A 13,592-nucleotide genomic window follows, 5' to 3' on the forward strand; every position below is an offset into this window, starting at 1 on the left:
AAAACTGAAGCATACGGCAGAGAAAAGAGGACAAAAAGACCCAAAACTGAAGCATATGGCAGAGAAAAGAGGACAAAAAGACCCAAAACTGAAGCATACGGTGGGGAAAACAGGACAAAAAGACCCAAAACTGAAGCATATGGTGGAAAAAAAAGAGGACAAAAAGACCCAAAACTGAAGCATACGGTGGAGAAAACAGGACAAAAAGACCCAAAACTGAAGCATACGGCAGAGAAAAGAGGACAAAAAGACCCAAAACTGAAGCATACGGCAGAGAAAAGAGGACAAAAAGACCCAAAACTGAAGCATACGGCAGAGACAAGAGGACAAAAAGACCCAAAACTGAAGCATACGGTGGGGAAAACAGGACAAAAAGACCCAAAACTGAAGCATACGGTGGAAAAAAAAGAGGACAAAAAGACCCAAAACTGAAGCATACGGTGGAGAAAACAGGACAAAAAGACCCAAAACTGAACCATACGGTGGAAAAAAAAAAGAGGACAAAAACACCCAAAACTGAAGCATACGGTGGAGAAAAGAGGACAAAAAGACCCAAAACTGAAGCATACGGTGGAGGAAAGAGGAGAAAAAGACCCAAAACTGAAGCATACGGTGGAGAAAACAGGACAAAAAGACCCAAAACTGAAGCATACGGTGGAGAAAACAGGACAAAAAGACCCAAAACTGAACCATACGGTGGGGAAAACAGGACAAAAAGACCCAAAACTGAAGCATATGGTGGAAAAAAAAGAGGACAAAAAGACCCAAAACTGAAGCATACGGTGGAAAAAAAAGAGGACAAAAACACCCAAAACTGAAGCATACGGTGGAGAAAAGAGGACAAAAAGACCCAAAACTGAACCATACGGTGGAGAAAACAGGACAAAAAGACCCAAAACTGAACCATACGATGGAAAAAAAAGAGGACAAAAAGACCCAAAACTGAAGCATACGGTGGAGAAAACAGGACAAAAAGACCCAAAACTGAAGCATACGGTGGAGAAAACAGGACAAAAAGACCCAAAACTGAAGCATACGGCAGAGAAAAGAGGACAAAAAGACCCAAAACTGAAGCATACGGTGGGGAAAACAGGACAAAAAGACCCAAAACTGAAGCATATGGTGGAAAAAAAAGAGGACAAAAAGACCCAAAACTGAAGCATACGGTGGAGAAAACAGGACAAAAAGACCCAAAACTGAACCATACGGTGGAAAAAAAGAGGACAAAAACACCCAAAACTGAAGCATACGGTGGAGAAAAGAGGACAAAAAGACCCAAAACTGAAGCATACGGTGGAAAAAAAGAGGACAAAAACACCCAAAACTGAAGCATACGGTGGAGAAAAGAGGACAAAAAGACCCAAAACTGAACCATACGGTGGAAAAAAAGTAGACAAAAACACCCAAAACTGAAGCATACGGTGGAGAAAAGAGGACAAAAAGACCCAAAACTGAACCATACGGTGGAAAAAAAGAGGATAAAAACACCCAAAACTGAAGCATACAGTGGAAAAAACAGGACAAAAAGACCCAAAACTGAAGCATACGGTGGAGACAAGAGGACAAAAAGACCCAGAACTGAAGCATATGGTAGAAAAAAAAGAGGACAAAAAGACAAAAAACTGAAGCATACGGTGGAAAAAACAGGACAAAAACACCCAAAACTGAAGCATACGGTGGAGAAAAGAGGACAAAAAGACGCAAAACTGAAGCATACGGTGGAGAAAAGAGGACAAAAACACCCAAAACTGAAGCATACGGGGGAGAAAAGAGGACAGAAAGACAAAAAAACTGAAGCATACAGTGGAGAAAACAGGACAAAAACACCCAAAACTAAAGCATACGGTAGAGAAAACAGGACAAAAAGACAAAAAACTGAAGCATACGGTGGAGAAAAGAGGACAAAAAGACAAAAAACTGAAGCATACGGTGGAGAAAACAGGACAAAAAGACAAAAAACTGAAGCATACGGTGGAGAAAACAGGACAAAAAGACAAAAAACTGAAGCATACGATGGAGCAAAGAGGACAAAAAGACCCAAAACTGAAGCTTATGGTGGAGAAAACAGGACAAAAAGATCCACAACTGAAGCATACAGTGGAGAAAAGAGGACAAAAACACCCAAAACTGAAGCATACGGTGGAGAAAAGAAAAGAGGACAAAAACACCCAAAACTGAAGCATACGGTGGAGAAAACAGGACAAAAAGGCCCAAAACTGAAGCATACAGTGGAGAAAACAGGACAAAAAGACCCAAAACTGAACCATACGGTGGAGAAAACAGGACAAAAAGGCCCAAAACTGAAGCATACAGTGGAGAAAACAGGACAAAAAGACCCAAAACTGTAAGAACATTTAAAATCACAATCATGGATAAAAAAAAAAGTCAGTGTTGCTATAAATTCTGTCCAAACCATCTGAGTCATTTTAGAAACAAAGAAAACCCTTTAAGACAAACGAACCAATGCACTGATATCTATCCCATAATATAAAACTATATTCTGACATTAGTCCTTCTTGTTCTGGATCCCAGAGCCCTGTTAAAACAGAAACACCTGGACTCAACGGCTCCACAGACTGTTGGACATGTAGTGGATGTGTTCATGTCCAGGGCCGGAGCAGACCCTTGGGCGGGCTGATCCTGGTCCAGGGGCCGTATGTTTGACAGCCCTGCTCTGACCCTTTAACGGCCGGGGTCCACCTCTGCTGTGACTGGTCTGTGAATCACCATCTCCAGTATCTGCTCACAGCTCAGCGCTGACCCTCCACTGCCGTCTGACAGGAAGTGTGAGGCCGACTGACGCGCCTCCCTGCGGCGTCGGGCGTAAATGCTCCCGATGAGACGCTGATGACGACGCCGAGCGGCCTCGAGCTGAGGAGACGGGCCGACGTGTGGCGGCGCTGACAGGACGCTAGCCGAGTGAACGGCGCCATCCACATGAAGCTGTGGAGTCTGTGAATGAGGGTTTTCTGGATCCGGTCCACGTTTAGTGGTTTATGGACCAAGCAGACCTGGATCTGAGCTCCACACGCTCCACTACAACAACACACCAGGCAGTAGCATAACACACACACACTTATCAGTGTGTGTGTGTGTGTGTGTGTGTGTGTGTGTGTGTGTGTGTGTGTGTGTGCTCTGCTTTACGTCTGAACAATAATTATACAAACAATCACTGCGTCCATTATTGTAATCTCATCAAAACTGACGCAGTGGTTGAACTGACCTTGTAAGGACTTCCTTATAAGGACTGAAACAGGTCCAGTGTCCCTGTACGTCAGCATCTGTTCCATCTGAGTCCACCCCCAGCTGAATGTGTGAGGTCGTCAGGTTCTGTCTGTTCGGCTCCGTTCACACTGAAGGTACATGTGTCCATATGTGACCTGGATCTGATCTGTTACAGAGTCTGAACAGCACTAATCTGACCCAGACCACTGTCATATGTGGTCCTAAATCTGACCCAGACCACTTTCATATGTAGTCTTAAATCTGATCCAGATCTGATATTTTCAATGTGACTTCAGTCTGAACGTCCAGGTCGCATTTATCCGACCTTTATGTCACTGAAATGCGACAAATGTCCCAGTTGTTGGTCGGAGTGGAGGAAAACCATATTTCCTTCTGTAAACACAGTGTGTGTCTGTGTGGTTTGGTATTCCATCAGGACCTCTTTGGTTCATGTGGGTCACTTCAGGACCTCTTTAGTTCATGTGGGTCACTTCAGGACCTCTTTAGTTCATGTGGGTCACTTCAGGACCTCTTTAGTTCATGTGGGTCACTTCAGGACCTCTTAAGTGCATGTGGGTCACTTCAGGGTCACATTCGGTTCACACTCCAAACTGATAGAAGTTGCATTTAATGTGGAATATGAACCAACACAGAAAAAAAATCAGATTTCACCCAAAAATCCAAATTGTGCATTCAGACCTGCTGTGGGCGGAGCCTATGTTCCAGTCCTGTAGTCTGGATGCACATCAATCTAACAATAGAAGTGGGTGGGACTTTCACTGGAGGAGAACTGAACTCATCCAATCACAGTCCAGATATGACTTCTATCAGTGATCAGTAGGAACTAGACTGATACAGTCTACTCTCGTTATACCGCCAACTTCCGTTCACGGCCAAATTGGCGGTATAGCGAATATGGCGTTACAACGGGTTGCGTCCATACTGTGCATGTCTTTACTATATGATGTCTGTGCTGCCTCCGTTAACCCGTTCTAATTGCGTTTCTAAATAAATCTTGATTCTGTTATGTTGTAAGGGATCATTTAAAGTGGGGAAACATTTTAAGCATTATTATACCGTGTCGGGAAATGACACCCCATCATCTTGAGGCTTTGGCTTAATCCCACGTCCTCTTCCCGACATCCTGACCTACTGAGTGTTCTGCGATAAATGAGCGGTGGCCGTTCCGTAGACCTACTCGTAGCTTGTCGCGATCAGCGTCTGACGCGTTTGTTTCAGTGCATTGTTAAAATTTATGTGTACTCGATGGCAATCACGCTGGCGGTATAACGGTCGGGAAATCAATGGTATAAGTGTTGTTTGTGCATGGAACTGGGCTGGCGGATGGCGATAGGCGGAAATGGCGGTATAACGGCGGGCGGTTTAACGAGAGTAGACTGTATGTGGAACCATTTACATGTTAGAAACCATCAACATATTATGGAAAAGGATTAGGGCCACTGGGGAAAAAAAAGGTCCAATATATTTTTTATTATTATTATTCTGAGAATAAAGTCAGAATTATGACTTTATTCTCAGAATAATAAATATTGGACCTTAATTTTTTAATTTATTTTTTTCCCAGTGGCCCTAATCCTCTTCCGTAACATATGGATGATTAGAAGGAACGGAACATTTAGAATATTTGAAAAATTCAGCAAAAATTCAAAAAGCTAAATTTTCTAAACTGTGAACAAACTTTGTAGACATTGTCCCAAAGAAGAAACAGATAAAACATATAGAAATGAATCCGACCAGTAGATTCAGAGAAGATGTTTGAAGACACTGATAAAGAAGACCAGGATGGACATTTGTGTATGTGTCGGACACTGACACAATGAGGATAACGATATTATTCTAATTTCACAAACATCTGAAAAGGTTTTAAAACACTCTGTAGACACACGCACATATATAAATACTGTATATGTCTGATGACCTATCAACTATTTTCTTTAAAGTTTTTGGATTTTTTAGCTTCTAACCTCTTGCACAATGTATACACTTTGTCCAAATTCGTACTGTTTTCTTATACATGTGTGAAAATAAACTAAATCATCTGTTAAAGCTCAGAAGGACTGAGTCTGAGCTTCAGTTCTTCATGTAAAAAATGGAGTTTTACAGCCCTGGAAAGTGTTATAAATGTGTTTTCCGTATGGATGGGCTCCACATACAGAGCCGGTACATTTACCCAAAGAACGTCAGTGAAGTTCCAACAGCAGAACTCTTTAAACTTGTTCTTCTCTTCTCCTGTTCTCCAGCAGAAACACCCTGGGCTATAATCTACAGTTTCAACCTGGGAGATCTGACAGGACCAGACAAACCATGGGATGAAATGGAAAACACAACCAGGAGCTCATCATCCTCACAAACCACCGAAAGAACGTCTGCAAAAACAACGCCATCCTCTCATTCACAGGTAAACAAACAAAAAAAAAAAGGACAAAACAACAAACAAACAAGCGAGACAACTGAGGAGATCCCATCCACTGGAAAAACGTCCGTCTGAACCAAGCCTTTAAGCAACAGGCCCACGTTTATTTATGCTGTTTGTGCAATAAAAGTGTCAAAATGTCGTGCTTTTTTTTTTTTGGGGGGGGGGGGCAATTCTTTTGTACCTTCTTTTCAGGGAGAACTTAACTTTCAATATCTGTCCATTAATTATCATTATTATATGTAATAAATGCTTAAAACAGTGTGACATAGTAAAAAGTAAAAAATGGACGTAGAATTTTTATCATATTTATGATGAAAAACAACTGTAAATGTTCATCATTAAGCTTTACGAGATTATTAAAATAAACATGATCTATTTTCCATGTGGTTCTTTGGTGTCATTTTGGATCCAGTTGATAGTCTGTGTTCACTCTGTGTCTAGTTGTAGACAGAGCCCCTCATTTCACTGACAAAAACATCCATCAGCTGATTCAAACACACACACTGGATCTGTCTATGCCCTGGAGAGATCTGACTATAGATTTACACATAAATACAAATATACAGGCATTTAGAGAAGATTTACAAATACAACTATCAATCAACTATACAAACCACAAAAATAAAGAGAAAAACAAAAAAAAACAAAAAACAATGAAACTCAACCTAAACACGTAAAACCCACTAGTAGAACATTCCAAAACCACCACTATCACTAGCATATACAATTATTTACAGAAGTCAGCACTAAAACTTTGCTGGAACGCTGATAAAAGTCATAAAAATACAACTATCAACTATATAAACCACAAAAATAAAGAGAAAACAGAAAAAAAACAATGAAACTTGACATAAACACGTAAAACCCACTAGTGGAACACTCCAAAACACCACTATCATGATTATATACAATTATTTACAGAATTCACCACTAAAACTTCTCTGAAACACTGATAAAAGTCCTAAAAATACAACTGTCAATGAACTACAGGAACCACAAAAATACAGAGAAAAACAGTGGGGGGAAAAATGGAAAAAAAAACAGCAAAATTTAACTAAAACACATCAAGAACACTCAAAAACAACACTATTATTATTATATGTAATTATTTACAGAATTCACCAGTAAAGCACAGCTAAAACACCACTAAAACTTCGCTAAAACACTGCTAAAAGTATAAATCTTCCATGTTTCTCTCCGGTTTACATGATCACTGGAACAATCTGAAAACTCCAGAAATCAGATAATGATCCGAGTATTGGTGTGGATGGAAACGGGCTCTATCATGTATCATAAGCTGTGTTTCAGTTCTATGCAGCTAAACTCTGGAACAGTCTTCCTGATGATGTGAGACAGACCTCTGCTGTGACAGTGTTTAAGTCCAGGCTGAAAACAGCTGTTCAACTGTGCACAGAACGACTGAAAGGGTTCTATCTGACCTCTGACCTTTTACTTTGGTTTAGATCAGGGCTGTCAAACTCATTTTAGTTCAGTTCCACATTCAGTTAAATTTGATCTGCAGTGGGCTGAACCAGTGAAATAATAACACAATAATATATAAATAATGTCAACTCCAAACTTTTCTCTAGGTTTTAGAGTGAAAAAAGTAAATTTAAATTACGAAAAGGTTTACATCTATAAACTATCTTTTCAAAAGATGTGAATAACATGAACAAACTGAAAAAATAAGTGTAATTTTAACAATATTCTGCCTCAGTTTATCATTTCCACATGTACATTATAACTTACAGATCACAGTGCATCTACAAACACACAAAACAGTTAGTAACAGGCAGAATAGTGTTAAAATTGTACTGACTCCTCTGACGACATTTCAGGTTGTTTACATTTGTTCAGGTTATTCACATTTTTTAAATAAAATTATACTTTGTTTTAGTGTAAATACATGAAAATATTTACATTTACAAAGAGAAAAATTTGAAGTTGTCATTATTTATATGTTATTATGATAGTATTTTGTTGGTCCTGCCCACTGGAGACTGAATTGGTCTGAATGTGGAACCTGAACTAAAACTATTGTTCATATCTTAGTGTAATTTTTACATTTCACAAATTCATCCCAAGGGCCGGACCGGACCCTTTGGCGGGCCGGATTTGGCCCGCAGGTCGCATGTTTGACACCTGTGTTTTAAATTGATTATTATTTATGTTTTATTGATTATGTTTTAATTGTACTTGTGTGTTTTTAATTTGTCTCTTTTCCATTTCTGTAAAGCACTGTGAATTGTCCTGTGTATGAATCGTGCTATACAAATAAATCTGCCTTGCCTTGCCTATCAATGAACTATACAAATTGGAAAATACAGATAAAAACTGTGGGGAAAAAAAAAAAAAAAAAAACTGAAATTTTACAAAACACATTAAAACCCACTTGCGGAACCCTCCAGAACAGCACAATCACTATTATATACAATTATTTACAGAATTCACCACTAAAACTTCGCTAAAACGCTGCTAAAAGTCATAAAAACCTTCCATCTCTCTCTCACCGACTACACTCTACTGCTCTATGCCCTGCCCACTTCCACCCCTCTCCCTCAGCCAATGCAGACCTCTACCCTACTGTGTTCTAGACCAATAGGAAGAACCCAACTTCAGATACAGATGGTTGGACTGTGTCTGCGGTCGTCTGGGTTACACTGTTCGTAAAACGCTCTTTAAAGGGTGAACGCGCTGAAGCTCGTGGCTCAGACGGACGTCTTTCCCAGTGCGTTAAAGTGCATCACATGACCCCAGTCACGAGCGGCAGCGGCGCAGACTTACGTTCTGCTTCCCCACGATGTTGTCGAAGGGCAGCTCGGGGCTCCAGGACGCCTCGTTGAAGGTGGCGCTGCTGGCGCGGCGGTCGGCCGAGCTGGCCGCCTCCTTCATGATGTCCTCGGGCAGCGTCAGCAGACTCTCCTCCGGCTGCTTGATCAGGTATGTCTCGATGTTGTGGCGGCGGAGGAAGTCGTTGCGGTCCTTCCCGTGGCCCTCCTCCACCTCGTAGTCACCGTTCAGACAATCCAACGCCGCCTTGGAGATGTGGATCCTCCTGGAGGAACACGGGTACGATGAGGGTGAAAACAAAAACCACTACAAGTCTGGACCAACACGCCTTCATACACAAGATTTATACACATACAAGATTTATACACATTTATGTACGGACATTTGACCTGTCATAGTGAGAATATTTGTCTAGTATATATTGTGCAAACTGCTCTCTACACACACACACACACACACACACACACACACACGTATCTGTGTGATTCACACCAAATATACACACTAAAAAACTTAATAAAACACAATAAAATTAGAACAGCAATTTGTTCAATATGTACTAGACCAATATTATTAATAGCACTGATAATTTCCATCCTGCTACTTTTATTTGACTTGAATGGAGGAACTGAGACACACACACACACGCATGCACACATTCACACACACACACACACACGCATGCACACATTCACACATTCACACACACACACACTACCTGGGATTCATACTTTTTTTTTTCATGTAGTATTTTCTTTTCATATAGTTTTTTTTACATTAAGAATTCTTTTTATACAGTATTTTTTTCATATAGTACTTTTTTTCAAATTGTATTTTTTCCATATAGTATTTTTTTACATAAAGTATTCTTTTTTTATAGTACTTTTTTCATATAGTATTTTTTTCATATAGTATTTTTTTTTCAAATAGTATTTTTTTCGTATAGTATTTTTTTCATATAGTATTCTGATTCATCAACTAAAGATGACAATGGAAAATGCAGCACAACCTGAAAAATAAAACTGAACTTGAAAGGATCTATGAGTCATTAGAAAAAACCTGTGAAAACATAACCCCATGTCCATGTTTGTACAGGATCTTCTTTAAAAAGCGTTTTGTCACTGCTGTACAGGTTTTGTTTCCACTTGTTCTGTAACTCATGCAGACTGGTTGCAGTGTAGCCGTGGTTTTGGCTGCAGGTGTTCATTCCAGAGCTGAGCTGTGGATCTAACAGCGTTAATGATTCATGACGTCCAACAATGAAACGTCTTTGCACAAAATGGGACTTTTAATAAAACAGTAGTTTAGTCAATCATATCTAGAGCCTCATGTTTAATTCATTCTTTAATTCCACCTCCTTCAGCATCTATGAATCAAGGCTTTCCTTACAAAACCTGAAACAGAACCCAGACTAAATACAGTTTAACTCAAACCAGTCCATTTTTAATGAACCAAACTAAACTGTGAGTATGAGCTGACGATACGGACGTCCTCATGAGTTCTTTTACACCAAACTGTTAACATTTACTAATAAATCCTTACAGAACCAGAACATTCCTGATCATTACAGACTAGGGATGTAAACAGTTAATCAACTATCAATTAATTGTCGATAAGAATTTGCTCGATTGAATTATTAAATGTCAGTTAAGTGCCCTTTTCCACGGTGGGATTTGTGGCGTCGACAGTAGGCGGCCACGACACCACGCTGCGGTTGGGATAGACAGTCATCGAACTGGATCATGGCTTTCCCCTCATCTCACTTAGTTTCAGATACCTAATGATTGTATTTGGTCATATCCCTGATTTTTATTTTCTTTTTACTTTTTTCTTTTATTTTTCTTGAGAAGTCCACATCACAACAGTCCCACCACATACACATCTGACACCCTCCACCACACACAGAACATTAACACAACCAGGACAGGTCACTGATTTTTATTACTGACTGACATGTGTTTCTTTTGTATATTACATGCCATATATTTTAACGCCCCATGTGATTTTGTTAAGTATTACAAATCTCTTCCGTATATTGTAAATATGTCAAAAAAAGCCTGAAAACTTTATTTTTAGTTGATCTAAGTCCTCACTGTTTTAAATGTATCTTGCCTTAGTCCTTTGTGTTCTATTGTCCAGTCAGATTTTTTTTATTTATTTTTTTTATCTGTTTCAATATTTGCATTACATTTCAATTGTCTTAATTTTTTTTATTTTTTTTATTTTGTTTCAGATAGTTGTAATAGTTGTGTTTAACCATTCCTCCATGTCTCAAATGTATTTCTATATTTCTCTGCTGTAATATTTTTCCCATTCTTGTTATGTAAATTTGCTTTGTGCCAATAATAAATTTAAAAAAACACCCCACACACATTATGATGATGTAATGTAAATATTGTATAATATTGTACATAAATCTTTGTCACTTGGTGTTGCTTCAATAAAGGTTAAAAAAAAAAAAAAAAAAAAAAGAAAGAAAAAAAGAACCAGCTCATGTTGTTGATGAGTTCCAATGTCTTCATGGTCATGGTGGAGACAAACATAGACCAGCCCATCTGTTTGTGGGAACAGTGCCCCCCCCCCCCCGCCTAGATACACACTCAAATGTGGGGTCAGTATGGAATCGGAGCGTTTTCCATGGAGGCTGGTCCAGTCCACGGTCATCTGGACTATCTGGTCAGTGAGACACAAGTTAAAACATCCTCCAGGCTCCTGATCTGGGACACAGGGATGTCCCACATTATGTCCCACAGTCACCCTGGTGGACATGGGAAAATACTTGGGGGGGGGGGGGGGGGGCACGGCATCTCCACTGAAATCTGGCTCCATCATGTCAGTAATTCAAAGTCAGAAATGTCCATTTGTTCTAAACTGCCCCTCTTCAGATCCATTTATTTGATTTAATTTCTCTGTTGAATGTCTTTAGTTCTACTCCATAAATGTCGTTACCTGTTCTGTATCCAATGGTTCAATAAATCAATCATTAAGGAATACTAAAATACGATGATAATAACCTATAAATACTCACATCTCCAATTTTTGATCTTTGTAAATGTAAACATTTTCATGTATTTACACTAAAACAAAGTATAATTTCGCAAAAACTATGAATAACCTGAACAAACACGAACAACCTGAAATGTCTTAAGAGAAGTAAGTGCAATTTTTAACACTATTATGTCTGTAAACGAAAAACTGAAGCATAATATTGTTAAAACTGCACATATTTATTCAGTTTGTTCACATTATTCACATGGTTTTGAAAGGAGAGTTTGTAGATGTAAACCTTTTCATAATGTAATCTTACTTTTTTCACACTAAAACATAGAGGAAAAGTTTGGGGTTGACATTATTTACATATTATTCTGTTATTATTTTACTGGTTCGGCCCACTGCAGATCAAATTTAACTGAATGTGGAACTGAACTAAAATGAGTTTGACAGCCCTGGTCTAGATGATGTCACTATAGGATGTGCAACAGCTCAGTTATTCTTGGGTAAATATGAAAATTCTCAACCTTTTAGAAAAAACGAACTGCTTGAATTTCTGAAATTAAAAATGGTGGCAGTGTATTCCATGCCACCATTGCCCTATATTGCCCACTTCCCTGTATTTGATTGGTCCTGCAGGAGGGCTACAGGACCCTCCTTACAGAACCGGGACATTCCTCACCCTGGGATCCCGCCCGACTCCAGCTTGTTGGCGATGTCCACGTCCCAGGACCAGACGTCGAACTGCCACTTCCTGAGGCCCAGGACCCCGCACAGAACCGAGCCGGAGTGGATCCCGATTCGCATGTCGATGTCGTGTTTCGTACGCGACCTCACGTATCTGGAAGAAACAGAAAGGAGTGCAGCTCAGTCATCACATCCACTCAGACGTGGTAGACTCCTTTTCCTTTGTGGCATCGACGTTCATCCTCCACCGACACGACTCATGAAACAAAGGATTCTGCATCGGAACAATGACAATGAAACGACATTAAAACCACTGCCGTTTAAACTAAACTAATTTACCGACTTTTAAACTGATTTTAACTGTAGACACACAACACGTAATAACAATAAGACCAAACTGACGAAGCTGGACAGTCCATGTTTCATGATCTGGCTTCATATAGATGATCAAGATCATTCAAGCCTGTGCCGACTGTTTTTTGTCAGATTTTAACAACATTCCTCAGCCTGTTTCTGTTTAAAACACCGAGGTTACCAAAAAAGCAAATCAAACAAAAAGTTCAAATGGACTCCATAAACCACAGGTGTCAAACATGCGGCACGGGGGCCAAATCCAGCCCGCCAAAGGGTCTGATCCGGCCCATAGGATGAATTAGTGAAATGCAAAATTTACACTGAAGATATTAACGATCAGTGGTGTCAAAATCATTTTAATTCAGGTTCCACATACACACACATACAGTCCAATTAGATTTCCAGTGGGTCAGAACCAGTAAAATATTATCATAATAACCTATAAATAATGACAACCCCTAATTTTCTCTTTGTTTTTTTTGGTGTAAAAAAGTAAAATTACATGAAAATGTTTACATTACCAAACTATAGTTTTACAAAAAATGTGAATAACCTGAACAAATATGAACAAACGGAAATGTCTGAAGAAAAGTAAATGCAATTTGACCAATATTCTGCCTGTTATTAAATGTTTTGTGCAATTGTAACACATGTGTAAATGATAAACTGATAAACTGAGGCAGAATATTGTTAAAACTGCACTTGTTTTTCTGAAGACAATTCAAGTTGTTCATATTATTCAGATTTTTAAGGAAACTTTGTAGATGTAAACCTGATCATAATAGAATTTGACTTTTTTCACTATTATTATTTTACTGGTTCAGTCCACTGCAGATCAAACTGGGCTGAATGTGGAACTGAACTAAAATGAGTTTGACAGCCCTGCAAGGTTATTATCATTAATGAAAACTAACGAAATGTTGAAAACTAGAATTGTAAAAACATTTTCGTTAAATAAAAACTCTAATTATAAGAAAAAAACCATAACTAACTGAAACTGTGTTGTGTGTTTACAAAACTAACTAAAACAGATAAAAATTACGGATAAAATTCCCTTTGTTTTTGTCTTTGTCAATGTTGGATTGATATGAAATCGATTTATTTCACT

The 13,592-nt window shown here is 39.0% G+C and overlaps 1 protein-coding gene across 2 annotated transcripts in view; it reads right to left on the reverse strand.

The window, feature by feature from the left end:
• Positions 1–13,592, reverse strand: part of adcy8 (adenylate cyclase 8 (brain)) — a 93,173-nt gene that overhangs the window by 49,112 nt on the left and 30,469 nt on the right. For both annotated transcript variants that reach the window (XM_030161042.1, XM_030161043.1), the window contains 2 exons: positions 12,126–12,284; positions 8,447–8,717 (listed from right to left, as the gene is read on the reverse strand). In XM_030161042.1, the coding sequence (XP_030016902.1) occupies positions 8,447–8,717; positions 12,126–12,284 (430 nt within the window). The remainder of the gene's footprint in view (positions 1–8,446; positions 8,718–12,125; positions 12,285–13,592) is intronic.

The sequence above is a fragment of the Sphaeramia orbicularis genome, chromosome 17, assembly GCF_902148855.1.
Source record: "Sphaeramia orbicularis chromosome 17, fSphaOr1.1, whole genome shotgun sequence".
NCBI lineage: Eukaryota > Metazoa > Chordata > Actinopteri > Kurtiformes > Apogonidae > Sphaeramia > Sphaeramia orbicularis.